This window comes from Aquila chrysaetos, chromosome 12 (assembly GCF_900496995.4).
Source record: "Aquila chrysaetos chrysaetos chromosome 12, bAquChr1.4, whole genome shotgun sequence".
Classification (NCBI taxonomy): Eukaryota; Metazoa; Chordata; class Aves; order Accipitriformes; family Accipitridae; genus Aquila; species Aquila chrysaetos.
The window spans coordinates 215,348-238,489 of record NC_044015.1 but is presented as its reverse complement, the minus strand read 5'-3'; the positions used below and the strand labels follow the sequence as shown (position 1 = coordinate 238,489).

Sequence of the window (23,142 nt, the reverse complement as noted above, 5' to 3'; positions counted from 1 at the left end):
GGAGGGCAGGGGCCTATCCTGGACCCCCCAGCTACACTTCACAGCCCAGCCGTTGCCATTGCCAGGGAGTGAGCCCAGCGGGGCCATGCGAGGTGACCCTCGCTCTATACCCCTGAGGGGGTGCAGGATGGGAGCAGCTCCTGCTTCTGCCCCCCCAGCCCCACGGCAGGGCCCTGCACCCCACCTGCCACCATGGGAGGCGGCTGAGTCCCTGGCTCTTGGGCACAGCTGCAGATGCCATTTAAGAGGATCTGGGGCTGACGGTCAGCTGCTGGGAGAGGTTTCCATCAATCCTGCAGTGAGATCAGCCACTCTTTTGGTCTTTTTTATTAGTAAGGGATTGAAAACACAGTTAAATACATTTCTTTACTGATAATTTACAGCTGTTTCACAGCAGAAAATGGGTGCTATTAAATCAGTAGCAATACTTCAGGAGCAACACTATCTCCGTCACTCTTGGCCTCATCTTGCCATCCTGACGAACAGACAGGCTGTAGGATGCTCAGACCAGCCCCTGCACTGCCCAGCCTCAGGGGATGCCTGGCCATGACAAGTGCTCACCTCCAACTCTCCCCTTCACCTCTGTAACATGCTGGGCAGGAACTGGGAGGGTGGCTGAAAGGAGAGGAGGAGGAGGGAAAGCAGGGCTGCAGGAGGGCTGGCCCAGCATGGGAGGCCTCCACCACTAGCCCCGGTGGCTTTTGGCAATACCTGACCCCTTCCCTGATGGATGAGGGATGGTGACTGACGGGGCCTCAGTACACCACCTCGTACACGGTGGCCTTCTTGTCGCCAGAGCCCGTAACGATGAATTTGTCATTGACAGAGATGTCACAGCTCAGCACAGATGAGGACTCTTTAGACTGAATAGGAGAGAGGCGGGTGGTGAGCGCTGCACTGGTGGCTGAAGCCGCCATCATCCCCCCATCCAAATGTCTCCCCCGCACCTGGAAGATGCTGGCTCCGTAGGGTGTCCGCCAGGCATTCAGCAGGTTGTCCTTCCCCGTGCTCACGAACCACTTCCCTGGGGCAGGAGACAAAGTGGGTCAGCGTTTAGGACTCTGTTCAGGGGAGCCAAGCATGGGGGGAGACGGACCAAAAGGACACATCTGGGGCTGTGCACAGCCCAAGCAGAAACTATAGTGCTCGCCTACCGCAGGAGGCGAATTTGAGGGAGAGGACGCAGCTTTCATGGAGGTGCAGCTGGTACTTCTCAGGTTTGGTGACATGCAGGATCTCCACGTTGCTGCTCTCCATGCCCACTGCCAGCCACTCTCCTGTTGGGCAGTACCCCAGGGAGAAGATCTGGGGAGAGAGACAGGGTCAGGCAGCGGCCCAGCAGGTCCCAGCCAGCCCCATGGTGCTCCCGGTCAGCCCCAGTCCCTACCTGGGAGCTGAAGTCATGCTGCTGCAGCTGACGCCCTTCCCGCAGGTCCCAGCACCGTACTGTGTTGTCCAGCCCCCCTGTCCACAGCTTGGTGCCATAGTTAGAGATGTCGATGCAGCTGGCACCATCTGTGTGGCCTTGAAACTGCCTGGGAAAGAGGGGGACAGAGAGGGCGAGAGCACGGCTGTCAGGGCTGCCAGCTTCCTGAAAGCCAGCATCCCTGCCCTGTTCCTGCCCTGTGCCACCAGCCGCCTGCCCCAGGCTCACCTCACCATGGTCTGGTTCTGCAGGTCCCACACCACGATGTTGCCGTCGCTGCAGCAGGAGAAGCAGACTTTGGCGTCGGGGCTGATGGCCAGGGCATAGCAGGCGGGGGCAGAGGAGGTGAGCTCGGCCTTGATGCGGGGCGTTGGGGCTGCCAGGTCCCAGATGGAGAGGGTGCTGGCCTCCCCCCCCCACGATAAGGCTCCGGCCGTCAGGCAGCAGCTTGCAGGAGCGGATGTAGTTGTCGCGGTTCTGAATTGGGATTACAGGGAACGGGGTGAGTGAAGAAGGAGCTGATCAGTGCATGGCGGAGTGTGTGGGAGATAGATCTCCTTTTCTCATCACAGACATGAAAGGACCCTCTGTCCCCCTCCATTGTAACAGGGGCACATTCCCCTTCCCAACCTCCCACAAATGCCTTTCTGTTCCTCCTCTTTACCAAACAGTCCAGCTGAGCCACAGCCGTCTTGGTGCCCGGCTGCCCCACATCCCACACCTTCACGCAGCCCTTGCCCCCGGTGTAGACATGCTGCGTGGAATTGCTGATGGTGACAGCGCAGACCACCTCGCCGTGGGTCAGGGTGTGAAGCTGCCGAGCGTGGCGGGGGATGCCAGAGCCGATGAGGGCATCGGGTGGGAAAGGCACCGGCTGCATCTGCCCGTCGGCACTGACGTGGAAGGAATAGGCGCTGGAAGAGAGCAGAAGAGAGGGCTGAACAATCCCTGAGTGACTCCTGAGTGCAGGAGCTGACCTCTCCCATTAGCCATCCTTGAGCCAGGTGGAAGGTGTCTGATGCACTCTGGCTAATGAGGGATATAATTAACCAGCTCCTTGTTACCACCAGCTGCCTGGAACCAAACGACAGCATTGGACTCAGAAGGGGAGAGAAACTCTAGCCAGGCCCTGCCCTGCCCTACACCTGCCAGGTGTAGAAATGAGCCCTGGGGAAGGAGACCCCCCCTCACACCCACCCCATGCTGCACAGCTCAGCCCCTTAGTGCCCACCCTCCCTGCAGCTCCTGCATGTGTGGCCACACTTACGGTTTCCCTCCAGGGATGGTGGGGAGTGAAGATGAGATGGTGGAAGCCCTCAGGTGAGGGTGCGACTCAAAAGCCACCTGTACAAAGCAAAGAGCACATGACAAGCAAATGCCAGCGACACAAAGGCTTGCGCTCATGCCTTTCCCCGCATGCCCCAGGACTGGGCCAGCCTGGCTCTGTGCAAGATCCCTGCTTGCCCCTTCCACAACACACAAGTGACAAAGGCCAAAATGGACTCCCAAAGACACAGCTACATAGCAGTGGGACCAGTAGGGGCTTCTCTGAGAGCTCTGCAGCCTTCACTGGCCCCACAACCCAGACACCTCCAGAAGGGAGACCTTCCTAAGGCTGCTCCCCCCCCCCCGGCTCATTGCAGCAGTGCAGATACTGCACGTCAGGGACAGTGCATGCCCAGGACAGCAGGGGACAGGCAGCAGAGCCAACACGTGCCAGCAGACTTGATCTATCCCTCAGCGACTTACCATCGCGGACCGGCCGTACATCATGGCGCTGCTGACCTGCGGCGAGAGGTGGATGCCCATGTACATGCTGGAGGCTGGGAGCTCCCCATTGAGGGTGGCATGAGGCACCATCCCGAAGGAGGATGTGTAGGGGCTGGACATGCTCAGTGGGCTGCGGAGAGCTGCATGAGGAGACACCTGCTCATTGGCCCTGGCCAACGGGCGTGAGCGAGCATCACGCGAGGGAAAAGGGCATCTGGCAGAAACCAGGCAGCAAGAGGCAGCGTCACCTTTGCACTGGGGCCAGCCAAGCCTGGCATGAACCAGCGGATCAGGAGGAGGGCAGGCACGTTATGGATTGGGAGCCAAAGACCCAAGGAGAGGGGCAGCCCCTGAGTCCCATCAGTCATGGACCTCCATGCAGATGCAGCATGGAAGATCAAATGGCTCCATCCCTCCAAAGGACACACCACGGACCAGCCACTAATCCACAGCAACCCTCATCTCTGCTGCCAATGCCAGTTCAGTCTTGGCCAGGCCAAGTTACCTGCAGTTGATGGCTAAGTGGCTCTACCTCCAGGGCTTTGATGGTTTATTGAAATCGTTTCCAATTCAATTTTTGCTAAACCACTGTAATTTTCTAGCCCAGACAAGGGCTTAATGTCTCCAGTCTTGGCTTTATTTCTCCCTTGGGCTAGCTGTCCTCCTCCTATCACCTTCTGGTCCCTTTGGCTAGACAGTGGCCAAGCTGTTCCAGAGACCTCTTTCCAAGGATTCCCTAAATGTCTTCTAGGAAACTGAGGCAGGAAAAGGCGGTGTGACTAATTCACCATCAGCCACCACAGAGGCCACTACTGAGCCCTCATCCCTCTCCCTTGTGCTTTCAGAAGGTGGCAGCCATTGACAAGGGCTCCTGGGTCAGCTGGTTCCCATCCAGGGTCTCTCAAGCACCCAGCGCACACAGACCCTCACCCCTATGGAGATCCTCACCTGCGCAAGGAAGCCGGCTGTGTCCTGGCCTCCTGCATCCCTGTGTGCCGGTGGTGGCACTTGGACACCCCTCCTACCCCTGCAGCCAAGGCCTGAAGCATGCCGCTTCACATAGCAACACCAAAATGACAACTTGTCAGAGAAAAACGACCCTCTCCAGACAAAACACCTGCAACCCCCCCGCCAACAGCTGTAGCGAAGAGCTCTGCACATTGACACACCACCTCCAGCAGGTCTGAGCCCACCAGGAAAGCACTGGCAGTCAGGTACGTGGTAATTGCACATAGGTGCACACAGTGGCCATGGTCAATCCACCTGATTACGTGAAGCGAAACAGCCCCCCCAGCTCTGCTGATGAGAGAGAGCATCTCGCCTCCCCTGACCCCAGCCCCACAGCACCATCCGCAGCAGAGCATGACACCCCCCCGCTATCCCCGGACACTCACTGATGGTGTCGGTGGCAGGTGCCTTGGCAGGGGGCTGCCGGAGCAAGGCGGCCGAGCTGGGCCCAGGGCCGGGTGTGAGGGAGTCGCGAGGCGGCGAGGAAGTGACGGGCTTGGAGGTGGGAGCGCTGGCTGGAGGGTCGGTCTGCGCGGCAGAGGAAAGAGCAGCCTCAGCGGCAGGACCGCTGCTCGGGAGAGCGATCCCCAGCACCACGCGCCTCCCAACGGCTTCGAACCACCAGGAAGGGGGCACCAAGAGGCACCACTCCTGGCCAGAGCTGGATGGGGACTTGGCCATCCTGGGTCCGATCCCCTCTCCTTTCCTCCTTTGCCCCTTGCACCCTTGCCATGGCTTGGAAGGATCTCCATGTCTCTGCTCCCCCCACTTGAGTACAAACGCCCGATGCAAACCCTGGGTCACCCCAAATTGCCACAATCCAGCACCCTGCTGCCAGCATGATGCCCCGTGGGGCTGTTACACAGACATTTGCTTCTCCCTCGTGTGAAATCCCTCCTGCGCTGGGGCATCCCCATCCCCAGCCTGCGGGGAGCAGGGCCAGGAGGATGCCTGGGACAAAACGGCCTCTCTGATCCCCACAGCTATTTTATTCCATTCTTTTTTCTTGCCTCTCCTATTTCTTCCTCTTTTTCTGCCTGGGGATTTTGCCGACACCAGCAAAGAAAAAAAAAAAATTAATAACAGAGAAAAGCTACGTGCTGCGCTGGCAGATTGCTCAGGGTGCTTTGTCTGCTCTAATCCGATTGTGCCGGGGAGCTGCCGCTTGCTGCTCCCCGCGGCCCCCAGCCGGCTCCTGACCCTGGGATAGTGGGGATACATCGCTTCCATCCCTGTGGTGGCTGGGAGGGCCAAGGAGTGGCAGAAACATCCCTCCCCCTTCCCACACGCTGATGTTTCAATCTGAGCATTGGGCTGGTGCTTGGCAAGGAGGAAGGGAGAAAAAAAAAAAAAAAAAAAAAAAATCGATTGCTGAGAGCAGCTCTGGGGAATCCTGCAGGCAGCCAGATGGAAAATACCTGCAGAGCCAGGCCTCTGCCTAGCAGATGATGAGCCTCCCTCCAAGGGCACGGACCTCTGCTCCCAGTGCTGGGAGTCCGGTGGTGAGTACCAAGCACTCAGCACCAGCATCTCCTCACCCACCTTCGGGCTGTGGCAGATGGGCTATAGAGAAATTTGGGGCCACATCCCTGGCCCTGCTGCCCACCCACAGCCTGGGCTGCCCACACTGCTCCCTACCAGACTCTGGTCCTTCGGCTTGAGGGGCGTCGTGCTCCGGCTGGAGGCAATGGAGGCAGGGCTCTCGGGCATCTCCCGGCGGGCTGGCGGGAGCCGGCTGCTGGGTGCACGGCCAGGGCTGCCAGGCTCCGAGGGGGGGTCCTGGGGGAAGAAGAGGCCTCTGGGGAGCGGGAACCCCAGTCCCTCTGCACAGGACGGCAGGCACAGAGCCCAGCAGGGACCGTCAAGCCCCGGTCTGCTCCCCCCCTGCCTGCCAGGTGAGCTGCTCATCCAGCCGCTCACTGTCCCACGTCTGCCTGAGCTGCATTAACGAGGAGCATACACTTAGAGGCCTCAGCTCTGCTCCAGTCCCCTGGATGAGAAACCTCCTTGGATTTTCCCTCTCTGAACAAAATTAGAGGTGACAGCAGATTCAGAGGACACTGGTGGCCACGGATGCCTTCACAAGGAGGGATGGTGACCAGCACACCCAAGGAATTGAGAAAAGGCCTCTTGGCAGCCTCTCGACAGCATTTCAGAGGCAAGGCCACCCATCAGCTCTTGCACTCCTACAACCATTCAATTAGGGCTGTGATTTTTATCACCATAATTACACTGACGAGCAGATTTTATAAGTGTCCTTTTCTGCAGAAATTCCTGCTCATGTTCCTTTCAGGGCTTGTATTTTCTTGGGAAGTGGCAGGAGGAAAAAAATAATAATAATAAAAAAAAAATCACGTGTTGTCCCTTCCCCCCAGTCTTCCAGGGGAGGAAAAGGGATGTCCCTGAAAACATTATCTCTGCCAAGAATAGCTGGGGCTGGCATAAAGTACTGTTGTATCTGCCTTGGTGGTCAGGGAAGGTTGTACCAGAAGCTCCTGACAGTTTGGCTGCAAGAGACTGAAATTCAGTGTACCCCCTGCACCGAGACATGGACACGGGCTCCGTAAAGTCAAGGCTGCTCTAAGGCCAGGAACCGTATGAGACTGCTCGGACAGGGGCTGGCGGGGCCAGGCCGGTTGGGGGTGTGCTGCAAGCTCTCCTGCCAAAGGCAGCACAGCATGCCTGCCTGCTCCTGCCCCCTCCACGTGCGTGAGCTGCCAGCAGCAAGCCCAGCTCCCCGGGGCTCTCATCGCAGCTTATCAGCCTCCCCATATGGGATGCTACAGGAGAGGGGCTGAAACGGGATTGTGAAGCAGAGCCAAGTCTATGGCTGGCAAACCTGAGCCCTGGCTGGCGCAACCTTCCACCTGGAGCACTGCGAACTGGAATCAGCCTTGGTTGGCATGAACACACCAGAGCAGGGCTGGCATGTGTCCTGGCTGGCCACTCCTGCCCAGCAGCAATGACCTGGAGCCCAACGAACCCCTGAGCTCGGGAACCAGAGTCCTAAAGCTGCTTGAACTGGATACCCCACGAGGCTTCAGCATGCCCTTAAGGGTGTGGGCTTACCTCATCCACCACAAGGTTGTAGTCACTCTTGTCCCCATCGCTATCCTGCAAGGGGGGAGAAACCCAGAAAGGCCCAGTCAGGAGCGGGAGAGGCTGGACCAAGCTCTGAGCTCTGCCCCACAGGACCCCAGCCAGCAGAGAGACCCCATTTTCTCCCGCACATCACTTCTTGTGGACCAACACCACACCCTGCAGGCAGCGACTCAACCCTCTGGCTGAGGGCCCTCCCTGGGGCTCTTCATTTTGCTCATTTCTTTTCGCGGGATTACAGCCGTCCGCACCGGTGGCAGGCACAGAGCTCCCCAGCCACCTCCAGGGCCCAGGTCCGTCTCCCACGGCCACGCTCTTTGGTGCACTCACGTAATGCCCAGGTAGGTCCTTCTCCTCCCGCTTCCGCTTCAGCCCCGTGCCTCCCGTCCGCTCCTCATCCTGCAGGCTTTCGGGAGGGGAAGCAGAAATGCTCTGAGCCAGAGAGGGGGAGAGGAAGGCATGTGAGCCGGCGGGAGAGCAGACAGCCTGCAAAGCCCTGCCAGATGCATTTCCTCTCTGCAAGAGACCTCCCAGCGCTGCTGGCTGCACCCAGCCAGCGTCCAGCATCCAGCCAGCTATCTGTGCAGCCTGTGCCAGAGCCGGTTTTGGGGTGCAGGGGTCCCCTTCCCCCACCAAGCAGGTGTCAGGGCTAAAGGAGGAGGCACTACTCTCCCCCTCTGCACAGATACCTGTGGCATTCCCTTACTGGCATCCCATGCACCCTTGGCCAAGAGTCCTCTAAGATCCAAATGTACCTGGGGGCAGAGATGGTGTTTAGCCTGGTGCTTAAGCAAGGCTGGGGAAGATGTTTCCAGACCCTTGAGTTCTAGCCCAAATTCATCCATTCAGCTCTGATGAGGGAGAGAGAAGGGAAGCAGGATGGGGACCGTCCCTGAGGGTTGGCTGCCCACAGTCTCCTGGCATGGGCAGAAGGCAGATGCATTTTTAGGGTGCTCGGAGACTTACCCACATGGAATCCCAACACGCCCTCACCTCCCTTTCCCAGCTTGGCTGCAGAATGACTCCAAAGTGAGCTGCCCTCACCCCTCAAACCTGGCCAGGCCCCATGCCCCTCACCCTCCCCAGGGAGAGCACGGCCGGTCCCTCAGCCCACAGGAGGAAGAGGGAGAGAACAAAGCCCTGCCCAAAGCCACAGGCTCCCCTTCCTTGCCAGAGCGGAGGAGTGGGCAATGGGGCAGGGGGACAACAGCCCCAGCTGGCAGATGAGCCCTGCTGTGACAGGGATGGGGGAGGACGAGGAGTCGCAGCCATGCCCTGGCCCAGCCAAGGCACGCAGGGCTGTGTGAAGCCAGGAGCCGAGTGAGGCAGCATCCCCAGCGCGGCTGGAGAGCAGATCCGCCCCTTCGGGAGATAACAAGGCATGGCGGAGTGGAAAATCCCCACTGGAGATGTGTTTACTTCACCTTAACCCTGCCGCTGCAGGAGCCAGCGGGCTGGGAAGCAGGATGGGGCCGAGCGGGATGAACGCCGCTTCCCCAAGATGCTGCCAGCAGCCGCAGGGGTGTCTCAAATCCCCTCCTGCCCCCCACGCTTGCTGCTTGGAGGATGATAATGCAATCAAGTAGTGCCTGCCCACCCGCAGTCCCCTGGCTCTCATGCAAACCAGAGGAACACCAGGCTGACACCGGTTACCAGAGAGGCTGCCCTTCCTCTCAGAGCAGCCACGGTGCTTGGGCTGGGGCAGTTCCTGGGGCACAGCTCCCCGACCTTCCCAGGCCTGCTCTGCAGAGCTGTTCATCCCAGGGGTCGAGGAGAAAATGCCTCATCCCAGGGCTCCCACACAGTCAATTGTTTCCAGCACAGTAGGATTAAGAACCTTGACTGGAGCAGAAAGGATGCTGCTCCCTGTCCCCTGAGTGATCTCTGGAGGAGGTACCGGGGTATATATGGGATCACCGGGTGATTCATCCTGTACAGCACAGCGACCATCTCTCCCTCCTCCTCTCCCACCTGACTGCAAGCCTATGAAGATCAATGCCAATTGCTCCCCAATGGAGGGGCTTAACCCTTCCCTCTCCTGCCTGTACCAGGAGCTGGAGCTCTGGCTTACTGCAGCTATGGAGCCTGGGAAGGGAGTCACAGGGACTCATGACAGGCTGGGGGGTATTTTTCAAGGGAGGGTGCAGCCAAGGGTTGCAGAGGGGCTGGCAGCACTGGGCTTAGGTAAGGAGACCTGTTCAGAGTGTTTTCTAAACTGGAAACTTCTTGAAAAGGAGAGAGTTGGTTATTTCGGGAGCAGCCCTCGACCTTCAGATCCTTGCATCAGCAAAGATTCTGAACTGAGGTGGCCCAGAACCTTCAGCTACAAAACCCCAATGCAAACACAGCCCATCCAAGCCAGCAAAGCAAAGGGAACAGAGGCTACGATAAGCAGAGCCCCTTTGTCTTACATTTTCCGCTCAGATGTTCTCCTGAACTCCCCTCCATCCCCACACACACATTCACCACTTGGTTGCTCCCACCCTCCACACTGCAGCTGGATTTACTCTCCAGGCTGCAGCACAGTGGAGTTCGAGCACGGTTCTGTTGCACCCTAGACACGGCTGCATTTCAGCGCTGCCTCCACCGTGCATGTGCCAGTGGAGCGGATGCCAGCTCAGGTGCAGCAGCAGGGCTGGAGCCTGTGCATTCACACCCCTGGGGCTCAAGCTGGGTTTGCACGTGCAGCGCTGCTCACCAGAGGAACTGGGCTGCCCCAGCAGCCAGGGCAGAAGCGCTGGGCTCTGCTCAGGGTAACAGCAGAAGGGCTGGACACTTTGCCCTGGATAAACAAGGGTGAGAATGCACAGCTGGACACAGGTCAGGACCCCCCTCATTAGGCTGGCCTGGAAGGAGGCTCTTTCTAGCCCTTGGGGAAATCAGCTCCACTGAGAAATAGGGATGACCCCAAAATTCCTCAAATTCAGAGACTTGGCCCAGCCTCGTGAGGACCCCTGCATTGCTTACAAGAGAGGGCAGAGCTGCCCCAAGCCCCTCCCCCCACCTACCCCCCAGCTTGCCCTTACCTTTTTGCCATGCTGAGCCCTTGCAAACTCAGTACCCAGGGGAAGGCCAGTCCTGGGAGCCTGTCACCCTAGTTACCTTGTGTGCAAACACAGACAGCCTTGAAAGGTGACTCAAGGTGGCAGGGGGAGATGTCCCCTACCCTTATCCACCAAGCTGGGGAGGGAGGGGGAGGAAAGGAGCCCACACATCAGGAGAAATTAATGGGAGACCCAGAGTCCACAGCAAAAGGACAGCAGGATGCCTGGGCTGTGGCGTACAAGGGAACAACATGGACCTGCCCTGCCTGCAGAGCTGCCTCGCCTGCCCAAGGAGCCCTGTGACCCCGACCTGGCCCCACGTGTGAACAAAACCCCAGTCCCTGCCACTGCCTCTCCTTGTGCTGGAGCGCAGCATCATAGGCTGCCATCAGACAGAGGACAGCTCGGCTACCTCTGGGCTGTTTGCTTTGAAAAGGTCAGGAAACAAAACATTCCTGGAAATCCTACTGCGATCTCTTGCCAAGGGAGCCAGCTACAGCGCCTGCAGAAGACACGGCCCCTGCGCCTGCCCACACTGCCAGCCTCAGCTGGGAGCTGCCCCAAAGCCACGACCACCCCTGCCCCCGGGTGCTCTCCCTGCAGCCGGGCTCCCCCAGCACCCGCAGCCCTTCCCAGGAGCCGGCAGCCAGCTCTGCCTCCTGCCTGGAGATGCTCAAAGTGACTCCGGGGGCTGGCAGGCTGCCGGGCAGGGCCCCGTGGACGGAAAGCCTGTCCACTCGCTCCTGCATCGAGGCTAGCTGAGGCCACCAGCCCAGCCAGAGCCAGGCGTGCCGGTATGACTTACCCGGCTCGGGGTGCGCTCTGGAGCCCAGGCGGCAGCAGGGAGAGCGTCCAGGCAGGTCCGCGTCAGCGAGGCAGAGGGGAGGAGAGGAAGAGGCTGTTAGTGCGAAGGCTGTGTCCCAAGTACCCAGGTAGGGAGGAGAGGGGGACGCTGCGGGGCAACACGGGAGGAGACAGCAGGACACAAGCTGAGAAAAATCACACCCGATTTCCCACTTTGCCCGTCTGCAGCGTGGGTTCTCTGATGTCTAATAGGAGGTGAGCCCATCGGTATTCCTCAGGGAAGCAGGGGGAACTTCTAATCCACCCACCTACTTTCAAGAAATTCAATCCAGCTTTGGAATCTCTTCCTTGGCTGTGGCAATGGGTCCAAGGCTTCCAGGACGGGACAAGCCAGCCAGCCAGCTGAGACCTCCCGAATCACACCCATCCTATTTCCTTAGGAAGCCATGCTAAAAAGCCCTGCTTTGGAAACCCTCTGAGGCTTTTTTACCCGCACAACAAAACAGGTCCACCTCCCCAAGCTGAAGGAAGAAGTCCCACGCATTTGCTATAAACAGAAGCATGGGGCTTTGGGCTGGGGTCTAGCAACCCTCCCTGGTTGATTTTCACTCCTAATGATCACATCAGCATGTGGAAAGAACAAATTTGTCCCAGTCTCTGCTGGCAAAAGGAGGCAGGCAGGTTTCAGGAGGTGAGGGACTCTCTGTGTGGGTGGCTGCTCCAAGGCTATGGTCAGCACCAAGCCGGGGAAAGGGGAGGGAGAGGGACTGGGTGCCTGCCATCAGCACTTCAGCCCTGGCTCAGCTTGATCCACACCAGCTCCAGCTAACCATGGCAGAGCACCAGGGATTAAGCCAAGCCACATGCAGAATTTCTTTTTTTTTTTTTTTTTAAGAGGAATTATTCTGGGTGTCTCAGTGCCCTCTGCCATGGCTGGATGCCCCTGCCAAGGAGAAGCTCGGCTGTGCACGGCAGGAGCTGCTGCTGGAAGCACAGGCTGCCCAAGTCTCTAAGGGTTAAGGCAGGCACAGCACAGCCTGCTTTTATCCTCTTGCTGGAGTTTGTTTTTCTCCTTCGGTGGAAGGCCATCCTTAAAGAAATACTGACAGAACTAAAACCACAGACACCTGCGTACAGGCGCACAAAGCAGACACGGACAATTTCCTGCTGCTGTTTTTACCACCTTGAAATCTTACAAGCAAAACTGGACATTAGGAAAATGCAACAAGCCCATCCAGTGCCCAGTTTTGCTGTTACCATTGGATCCTGTCCCAGCAGCATTTCCAGGCCTCGAACTGGGGACATGGGGAGCAGCAGCCAGCACCTTCCCCAGAGGAGTCTGCAGAGGAGCATCACTACAGCTGCTGAATTTTACTGCCTGTTTCTAGTCCATAGAGCTGCCCTGCTGCCCGGAGCCCTCTGTCCATGCCTCAGTCTTCCTGTCAGCAAAAACACCCGGTGCCTGTGCTCTGCAGAAGGTGACTTGAGCTCAGAGTGGCTTTTCCTTCATGCAGCGCTTTAGTAGCAACAAGCCACCAGCAAAGCTGGGTGGTGTTATTAACTTGGCCCAGGCCTGCCAGTAGCATTCAGAGCACTGATTTAACGATGATTAAATATTGATGATGTTTGTAAAGCACTTTGTGATCCTGATAGGAGGAAGCACCCATAAGGATGAGGAATTAGGGCTATTTACAAGGCACCACACAGGCAATAAGGCTCTGCTTTCTAAATTCCTTGCCACAGACCTGTGGCTCTCAGTTTCTACCAGGGGCTTGCAACAGTGTTTTCCCTTAAAGTCTCAGCTTCGGGCATCAGATCTTTACCTGGTGTAAACCTTGGTGTAAAGAGAGGGTTTCTCTGTGGCGGGGATCCCACACCCTCCCAGCTGCCTCGTGGAGGTGGGACCCTCACACACTGGAAATACCCAGGGGAGCAGGAAGACCCATGCGTGCACACACACACATGCCCAGACCCCTGCTGCCCAGAGTCTGGGGTGCACACACAGCTGCCCCCCCCCCCCAATCACTGCACGGCAGCTGTTCCCTGGGTCAGAAATAGAGCCAGCCTCCCAAGGCTGCAGATATTTAATTAGCTGGATCTGTCATTCGCAGTGCTTGCTGCTCCCCCTGGCCCCAGGGAGCAGCTGCCAGGCATTGAGGAGCCCCAGGAAACAGGCAGAGCAGGCAGCAGGATCCCTCTCAGTGCTGCCCGTGCACCTCTGGCACATCTGCCCAGCAGTGACTCAGCCAGCCTTCAAAGGGTTAATCCAGCTGTGCTTTTTCCCCTTACCTCTGTTCTCCCCATCCTGGGCCACTCTGTCCTCCTTGGCAGCCAGGTGAGACTGTGCCATCAATGCCCCCGAGAGGGCCAGGAGCCCCGAGGTGCCGCTGACCCCGCTCAGGCTAGAAGGCTGCATGCTGGAGGGGTGGGGTGTCAGCGGGATGGGGGATGCGTGGTGGGAGAGATGCTGAAGCTGCTGCTGCTGAAAGAGAAAGAGCAAATGGTCCTCAGTTCAGGAGGAGACAGCCGCAGCCATGCCCAGCACCCCTCAGCTTCCCGCAGGCACTGCGATGCAAAGCGTAATGGGATGAGACGCAACGCGAGGACAAGGAGGGGAGCAGAGCTGTCGAGGCTGCACAGTCCGGGTCACATCGCCTGCCCCTTCCACCCAGGGCACCTCGAGTACCTCCCTGCTGTGGATGTGATCCCAACACACGGCAGACAAACCCAAGCTGTGGTTCTGCCCTCCTCTGCTCAGGGTGGCAGGGGCCAGGGAGGATCCCAGAGGCCATCCAGCGCCTTTGGGACACAGTGGCAAACCCTCTCACCCTAGGGGACCAGCCCTGGGCTTACTGAAGTAGTAAAGACCTTGCCTTCCCCCACCACTGCACTGAGTGGTCTGAACCCCTGAGCAGAAAAGAGCCTTTGCCCACGGCTGGGCAGCAGGACTCACCCCAACGATGCTGTTCAGCTCCCCCATGGTCACCTGCTTGGCCCGCTCCACAGCCTGCAGGACCTGCTGCTGGTGCTGGGAATGAAGAGCATGGGGATGTCACACCGTGCTCCTGGCCAGAGGCACCACACAGCTCAGCGTTGCCCCAGCCACCTGGGGCTGCACAGCCCTCTCTCCCATCCCTCCAGCCCCGGTACAGAGGTCTTTCCCCCACCCCGAACCTCCCACTGTTTAGGCTGGACTCAGGTTCGCTCCTTCTCGAGGTCCTCAAGAGAAGCCTGAGCAGTCCGGTGCACATGCCCTGCCTCCCCCCTTACCTCCTGTGTCAGAAAGGGTATAATCTGGGCGCAGATGGCACTCAGTCTCTTGACAATCTCTGCCTGAAAGAGGAAGCAGGTATCACCACAGACAGGCTCTGAGCCTCATCCTGTCCCCTCCAGCGGAGAGGAGGGCAGCCAAGCATCCTGCAGACACATGCAGCCTCTGCAGAGGAGTTAAACTCTCCCCACCCACACCCGCTCAGCGTAAATCCTCCTGCTGCCTCTGCATCCCTGCTGGGATTTCCCAAGCTGCTGCCAAGGGACGACTCTGCCCAGGGCTGTGGGACCCTCCCAGGCTGTCAGGTCCCCCCAGGCACATGGGAGGGAACCCGACTCCTAAATCCCTCCGTGGATCCAGGCCAAGCCGAGCTCTGAGCTGTCAGTCCTTTCGCAGCCCAGCTGGCTTTGCTCAGCCCAAACCCATCTTGGCTTTGTGGGCTGCCGCTCTCACAGCCAGCGGGCAGGCTGGCAGGGAAGGAGGAGAGCTGAGCCGCAAGCGCTGGCAGCGAGCCATCGGCATGCTGCTTGCTCTCTCCCTGAACACTGGACTCAAAGCCAGGGGGAAGGCAAGGGGGACGCAAAATTCACACAAACGAATTCAGTCCTCTCTGCATCGTGCCAGCAAAACCCTGCAAGGGACCGACAGTGGTACCTGCTCCGCTCTCCCTGCCCTGGCAGGAGCAGGGACACCTGCTCCCACCCCTGCCAAAGCCCCGGACCAGCAGGCAGCTCTCCCTGCTCCTTCCAGAGGGGGAGCAGAGGCACAGAGCACCCCTGTACCTGTCCCCTGCCCAGCAAGCAGCAACGAGGAAATGCAGAGGACCTGGCATCTCCTCTCGTCACTCTGCGATTATAGACAGACCCATAGTCCAGCCGCATCCCCACTGGGTAAGCGGCATTTCCCAAGGGAAGGGACTGTAGCTTCCAGCCTAGCCTCTCCAAAAGAAATCCGTGCCTCCTGGGAAAAACTTGATCCCCCATACCCGCTGCAAATCCACCCTGGCGCTGGTGGAGGGATTGGCTGCTCTGAAGTGTTTTCTCATCTCAGGTTTCCGACAATCCCTGACAGCATTGCAGAGAGGTCAAACCACGCACAAAGCCGGCAAAGAACAAAGGGAACATTTACCTGCTGTGCTCAAAGGCTGCCTGCGCCCCAGGAGCACACCTGCGCCCACCCACGGGTCCCGGCTGCTGCATCAGCCACCGCCCTGGTGTCCACGCAGGACCCCCGCAGCCAGAGACCCACCCCTCCTCCGGACATCTCCTGCCCACACAGAGCCAGAAGCCGGACCTGGGTGGGCCAGGGCTCCCTCTCCTCAACGACTTGGCCATTGCCTCTGTCACCTCACAGGCAGAGTCCCTGGCCCCATGTGGCTCGGGCTACCCTTGGGTCCCAGTCCCACCCCTGGGTCCCAGACCCACCAGAGCTCGGAGCATGCGGGGATGGCAGGAACGTGCTCGCGGGCTCTACGACTCTCCCTGCTAACAAAAGGAGCAAACTCGGAGGGGCTGAGCCAGCTGGAGGAATATGGCAGTTGACTTGCCACTTTGTCAGGCATTGGTCCAAACTAATTTCCCTGGCAGAGAGCCCGTGATGACTAGATTGATAAATCTGAAGAGGGAAAGCAAATTAACGCTGGAACAAAAGGGGAACCAGGGAAGGGTGAAAACACTCCTCTGGCTTCGGGAAAGGAAAAGGGGATTAAAAAAAAAGAAAAGAAAGACAATCCATTTGCCTCTGGGCTCCGGCTGCTTCCTCCATGAACCCTCCTTCGTCTGGGGCCCCAGGGAACTGCTGCGGGGAGGTACGTGCACAGGGCTCACAGCCAGGCTCTGAGAGGTGCTTTGGGATGGCAGGGAGAAGCCCTGTCTCAGTGCACCTACCAGAACTCAATAGTGCACATCCTGACAACCACGGAACCCCTTTGCAGGCCAGTCCCTCCCATGCTATGTCTCTGGTGCCATTACGGCTACATGGGGACGAGGGAGACATCGGCCTCTTCCCCATCATCCCCTGCTGCTGGCCCAGACCCCACCTTACTTACCTGCTTGTGCATTTCAATGTTCAGTCCGTACGACATCTCATAGTACTGAGAGCAAAATCACAACACAGCCTGGTTAGGAGCTGCCCAGAGCAACTGGCCCATTACCAGCCAGCAGCTTGGCAGTCAGTCCACCCCTGCTCCCCCCAGCCGAACTCCGCCACTGCTGCTGAGGGTCCCTGCTCCCCCCAGCCCATGAGAAACAGCTGGCCAACACACCATGGGCTGAGACCTGTGCCACGAGCCTGGGACAAGGTAGGGAGCAGCCACAGTGTAGACTGCTTAACACCTGTAATGATTACGCTGCTATTTCTGCATTAGTTTAAGCCAGCGTAAGCCAGCCCTGTTGCCCCCCACATCCCCTCCTGTCCTGGCCTGTCCCTTCCCACTCCTAACCCAGACCCACTCCCTGATGCAGTTGCCCATCTAGTCACAAGGGTGCCCATGCCTGCACAAAAGCAAAGATGACATCGGGTTACACCTTTTACCAGTCACTAGTGACTCTGTCCCCTCACTTCTGAGGACAGGGAGAAGGGGGGGGACCAGAGGACCTGCCTTCCTCCAGCAAAGCCCATTTCAAAGGTGGCAGCCCACCTCTGGGAATCCCTGAGCCTCCAGGATGTGGGAAGGGATCCCAGCTGGTGGGTGACAGGAACATGCCCTGTGACACTGATAAAGCCTAGTACACCTCTGGCCTCACGGACAGGGCTGTCATCACCCAGGGGAAGGAGGTTGCCCAAGGTTAGGTCTGTTTGTCTTTTGGATGTCATAATTTGGGTTCCCCCTTTTTCTAGGGGGGCTGGTAATGTCAGATGCTGAAGGAGAGGGAATGCGGCTCTGCAGCTCCCACCCTCTTCCCTTCCTTCCAGCAGCTACTCCCCCTCCTGCCAGGGCTGCCAGCAGCAGGCTTGCCTCTGGCTGGTGCCCAGGGTGGGTCGGTGTCAGGGTCTATTAACCCCACACTGGCAACTGTGGAGGGCTCCTGCCCTGCTCCTTCTAAAGGCAGCTTCACCTTCCACCCAAAACACCAGCCTTGGGGTATCACTTCCAAGACACCCCTACCTTGGGAGAAGGATAGGGAGGAGGGGGGAGATCTCTTAAAAGGCCAAACAGAAAAAGGAAAAAAAGAAAATAAAAGAGACAAAACCTATGGCATGATTCCTGGGCTCAAGCAGCATGGAGTGGCAGCAGACATCAGCAGAAGAGCCAGCCGTTGCTAGGAATAACAATTAACTCCTTCCTAACTCACACACCCCCCCAGCCCCACCACCCAGGCCAGACCCAGGCCAGGCATCCCCCTGGCAGGGGTGGCTCAGGGAGGCCGCTGGCCCGTCTGGGTGAGTGGCTGAGTGGAGCCCCAGAGCCCGGGACCTCACCGGAGGGTGGCAGTCAGGGATGCTTTGGGGGAGGCAGGGGGGACAGGGCAGGGGTAGCTCACCATGACATAATGTCTCTGCATCTCTGTCTTCTCACTCACCAGCTTCTCACATTCCAGCTTCAGGCTGCAAAGAGGTTCCACGTTTTTCATTCATGGATGCACATCTCCCACCCCATCCCTCCAGTTCCCACTTTCCACCCTGGGACCTCGGCAAGCTTGGCACATCTCCTGCTTCCCCCTGCAGTCTCATGGAGCTGTAGGGGTGTCACACACTGACCCCTAACTGGCGTTGCCATCCCTCAGGATGAACCCCTGTGGCCGTGCTGCCCACACAGCTCCCGCTCCCCCGTGGACAGTCACGGTCTGTTGCACCCACCCAGCACTCTATTCCCACAGCACTGCTGCCATCCCCTCCACGTCACCCTACACCCAGCTCAGCCGGATGAAACAAACCATGGGTGGTCTTCCCCTTGGGACCCCTACTCAAGACCTGGCACCCCAATTCATGGCTTCACACTACCCCTCAGCCTAGACCCCTCTCCCATCCTTCCCCAAGCGCTCCTTTCACCAGGACCCCTTTCTCCACCTTCTCCTGCCCCAACTCACCCCCTGGTCTGCGCCCCATCCTCCCCCCGTGCCCGGACTCCCCTCAGTCCCCTTACGCCCCTTCTCCGGATGCTCGCCTCTGCCCGCAGCCCTGCCTGACCCACGGCCACCTCCTGCCCCCTAAGCCTCGTCTCTCCACCTCCCGCCCCACGCCCCCGCCTAAAACGAGGGTCCCCCGCCCGCAGCTCCTTTCCCGACCCTGCAGCCCCGCTTCGCCCGCCCCTCACCTGTGGTACTGAGCCTGCAGGAACTGGAATTCCTCCTTGATGCGGTCGCAGATTTCCAGGACCGAGAACTTGAAGGGCTGCCCGGGCTGGAGGGGGGTCTGGGGAGAGACGGCCCGGCTGGAGGCTGTGGCTCCGCCGCGCTGCCCTCGCCCAGCCCGGCCCGGCGGGCCCCCCCCCCCGCCGCGCCCACCGCCCGCCCCGGTACTTACCGGGTGCCGTCCCTGCGGGAACATCCTGAGGGCCCGGGCCCCCGCCCCGGCCCCCCCCGCTCCCCGGCCCCTGCTCCCCGCCCGTCTCCCCGCCCCTGGCGGGGGAGCTCCCCCCGCCGGGCTCCGGGGGTCCTCGGGAGTCCCTCGCCTCGACGCCGGCAGCGGGAGGGCGGCCGGGCAGCGGAGTCCGCGCGGAGGCGGGGGGTCGGCGGGGCCGCCGAGCGGCTCAGGCGGGGCGAAGCCGGCTGCCGTCGGGCGGGCGGGCAGGGGGGGCGGCCCGCCGGCCGCGGGGTCTCCGCTCGCCCCCCATGGGGGCCGGGGGCGGGGGCAGGGAGGAGGCGGGAGCGGGCGGGCGGGCGGGAGGCGCCGGCGGGGCCTCGGCGGTCCCCGGCTGGCGGAGCTGCCGCCCGGCCCCGCCGGCCCCGAGCGCCCCGTCCGCCGGCGCCCGCTTAAGGTGGCGCGTCCCCGCAGGACGCGGCGGGGCCCGCGGGGCTCGGGGCGGCGGGAGGGAGCGGTTCCGTCCCTCTACCCGGGCAGCACCGGAGCTCCCGCCGCGCCGGCTCCGCGCCCGGCGGCGGACCGGGCGGGCGGCAGCCCGAGGGGGCGGCGCCCCCGCCGCCCCGACCCCCCCCCCGCTCCCGCCGCGATGCTGGAGGGCGAGGGGGTCGCGGGGAGGGGCCGGCCCTGGAGCCGCTGCTCCGGCGCTGAACGGAACCGCGCGGGAGGACGTCCGCCGACACCGCTGCCCCAGCCCTCCGCACCCGCCGGAGCCCCGCTCGCTGCCCCGAGCCCCGGGACCCCCCACCCGCAGGCGCTGCGGCTCCGCGGGGCCCCTGCCCTGGAGCCGGGCTGAGTCGGGAGAGGAGCCGCGCCGACACCGGCCCCCGGGGCCGGGAACGTCCCCACGCCCCGCAGCATCCGTGTCCCCCGGGAGCGCAGCCACCGCCCGCTCCGCTCGGGGCGGACACGGCACCCGCGGCCGGCGGGGCAGCGCGGGGGCACGGAAATCACAAACGAAGGCGGCCCGGCAGCGCCCGGCCGAGCCGGGGACCCCCAGGGACTGCGGGGCGGAGGGATGCCGGCTCACGGCCGGGCCGGGCCGCCACGCTGCAGTCGTGCTCGCCCGGCGGGGGCTGGGCAGGGAGCGCAACGCCAGGGGGACCGGCTCCTCGCCTGCCCGGGGCGGCGGGGAGCACCGGGCGGGCGGGCTGCGATACCCCGCCGGCGTCGGGACGGGACGGGACGGGACGTAAGAGGCCCCGGGGCCGCGCAGCCCCACCAGGAGCGCGCTCGACCCCGCTCCACCTTAACCAGCCTCACGGCCCGCAGAGGCAGTAGGCGCACCTGCCATTGGCTGCCTCTGCGGGAGCGCCAGCCAATCGCCCTGCCCCGTTCCCACATGGGTTCGTGACGCCACATACCGGCAAGGCCAATGAGGAGCCACGGGGCCGCCGCGGCCCCAGCGGAGGCGCCGCGGGGCACGCTGGGAGTTGTAGTTCGCCATTCGTTGCGCCGTGAGCGGCAGCGGCCGCCCGGCGCCGGCCCGTCCCACCCGCTGCCCGCCAGGGGCCCGGGGAGGCGGCGCCCGCCCCTCTCTGCCTCTCGGGCGGGCCCGGCCCAGAGCCGCCGGGGCTCCCGCCGTGGGCGGCCCGGGCGGGCGGACTACGCGGCCCACCAGGCCTTGCGGCGGCCGCCGGCTGCCACTCAAAGTAACGTGGGACGGCGGAGCCCGGGGCCGCGCTCCGCGGGGGGGGGGGGGGGGGGGGGGGGGGGGGGGGGGCGCGGCCCTGAACGGGCCTGGAGCCGCCGCAGCCGCCGGCCTCGGCCTCCCTGCGGGCCCTGGGGCTGCCGCGGCCGGCAGCGCGGGGGAGGAACGGGGAGGGGGGGGGGAAACCCCGGCGCCGCGGGGAGGAAGGAAACCCCCGACCGGCCCCAGGGCCGGGGCGCTCGGCTCTGCCGCGGGAGGCTGCCGGTGGCTCCCGGAGAGCGACTGCGGCGGCAGCGGGGGCCGGGCCGGGCCGCCCCGGCCGCAGCAGCTCCGCACCTGCCGCCGCCGCTGCTGCGAGCCCACCGCGCGGTTCTCGGGGTGCCGCCGTGCCGTTAACCCGGGGTCGGCCGAGCCGGGGACGGGCCCGCCCCGTGCGGCGACCCCTGCCCGGGGCGGGGGGGAACGAAGCGCTGGGCTCGGTGCCCCCTCCGCAGCAGGGGCAGGCACAAAGAAAGGCGGAGCTGGGCGCCGATCCCGGCCCCGGGGGGAGCGGGGGCCGCCCCCACCCCTCGCCAGCATCGCGACCCCCCCCGCCCCCGGGTTCCCTCGGTGGGGCCGCGCCCGGGATCCTGACCCGCCCGCCCCAGCCCAGCGAGCCGCCGCCAGCCCGACCCCCCTGCCAGGCCACGGCCGGGGCGCAGGGCAGATGCGGGCACCGGCCCCCAGCCCCGCAGGGCAGCCCCGTCAAACTGCGGCCAAGCGCCCTGCCCCGGAGCCCCTCCCGCCCCACCGAGGGGCCCCGTCCCTGTCCTCCACGACCCCCGCTCATCCCCCACGACCCTCCAGCTGCAGCCTGCCGTAAAGCCACCACATTTGAGGGTGGTAACGGGAGAGTGGGCAGCAGGCCTTAAATATTGCAGGAACTGGCTGCACCTGGGCACAGCACAGGCAGGCACAAGGTTAAATATTTAATGCCTCACATTTCATCCTAATCTTTTATTAATTGCGTTATTTACTTGCTGCATGCTGGCAGCGGCCAGGGCGGGGGCAAGGTGGTGGGAACCAGAGGCTCTCCCTCCTCTCCCTGCCCTGCACCATCCCAGGGCTGCCTGCTGCCACTGCCCCCTCCCTGCGGTGCCCCGGCCAGGACTGGGGGCCTTTCCGTGGCAGTGGACAGGCTGGCATGGCTCAGGGGCCCCCCAGCCCCAAAAGGTGCCCGAACGAGCGGCCGGCCCCTGTCCAGCCCCAGCCTCTGCGCTTTCCTCTCTGCCTGCCCCAGCTGTGGGTGTTCACCGGCAGATCCAGTACTGCAGGTGGGGTGGCCAGTAGCCTAACACCTCAGCTCCAAAGCCCTTGAAAAACCTTCCTTTTGTGTATGCATGTATACATGTGTGTGTATATCATATCTGCACATATGAATATATGTATTTTAATCCAAATGTAAGGTTTTAGAGAATTTATTTTTGGTTTGTTGCCTTACTGGGGGAGTTGTGGGGTTTTTTTTTTTATTTAAGGCAAGTGTTTTTTCAAAAGCTGGAAACATTTCAGATCATGTTTCAAGGGAAGGCGAGACTGAGAAGATGTTTTGCAGCATTTTTTCAAAACTCCTTACCAAAAATTGCTGGTTTTCCTTAGGCGGTTTCTCTGCTCTCCTCTCTTGGAGAGCGACACAGGTAAACCTGGAACAGGCAGCTCTAGGATGATGGATGTCACACACGTCTTCATCACCCTGCATTAATGATTGACGTGGGCCCTGGAGCAGGACAGCCTGTAACCCAGAGATTAATTTGCTTCAGCATGTGCTTGGACTGGGAAGAAAACAACCATAGTTAACCCTTTGCACCCACAGGCCTCTGGATGTACCAGGAAAGGGAGCTGGTCCCACTCCTCCCTCCGGGTGCCCAGACACAAGGCACAGGGCAGAGGACGCGGCTCACAGCAGCCAGCAAAGCCAGCCTGAGACCCGGCTGCTGCCGCCTGCTGCAGGATGCTCAGCCGGGGACCCAGCTGCTCCCTGTGGCAGTCACGCACTTGTGCCTGGTAGCAGCAGCGCTTGGAAGAGCCCCAAAGGACGAGGGCGTTTGAAATCCACGCCAGGATCGAGAGGCAAGTGCTGTAAACAGCCCTTCTGTTTATAACCAGTGGAGAAACCAAACAAGCCCAGGCTTTGGGATACTCAGGAGCTCCATTTGAACCCAGATCCAAGCAAAACAGATTGCTGCTGCTGGAATTACCCCAACGGTTTTACCCTTCAGCTCTCTCCCTAAACACCAGCCTGGGGCACAGGAACACGCAGCCTCCTGCCCTTGCCAGGAAGGGTAGCACCAGCTCTGTCCCGCGGGTTGTCGTGTCTCTCCCCACACGCCTCCTTTGTGCAGCCTCCTGTACCCAGCACATCTCCAGAGTGGATGGTCAAGGGCAGAGACCATCATGTTTCTCAGAGATGCCTATGTGTGACCAGGGCTCGCCGCTCTTGGGGCAGCTGAAGCCTGCACACACAGTCTCTCCTCCAGCGCCTGATCTGAAACCCTCCTGGGTGCTGCTTCTG

General features: G+C 61.2%; 1 protein-coding gene across 1 annotated transcript; it reads right to left on the bottom strand.

Annotated features, from left to right (window-relative positions):
* Window positions 1-311: 311 nt before the first annotated feature.
* On the bottom strand, window positions 312-19,040 carry TLE2 (TLE family member 2, transcriptional corepressor). The gene is given in 22 exon segments (XM_041127767.1): window positions 312-863; window positions 948-1,024; window positions 1,155-1,305; window positions 1,388-1,535; window positions 1,655-1,842; window positions 1,844-1,903; window positions 2,091-2,340; window positions 2,694-2,770; window positions 3,176-3,336; window positions 4,591-4,732; window positions 5,843-5,983; window positions 7,274-7,318; window positions 7,634-7,735; window positions 10,002-10,085; window positions 11,153-11,169; window positions 13,441-13,633; window positions 14,105-14,179; window positions 14,422-14,484; window positions 16,470-16,514; window positions 17,905-17,968; window positions 18,678-18,775; window positions 18,887-19,040. Coding segments are annotated over 22 exon segments (2,313 nt in total). The 5' UTR covers window positions 18,911-19,040; the 3' UTR covers window positions 312-755.
* Between the last annotated feature and the right edge of the window lie 4,102 nt (window positions 19,041-23,142).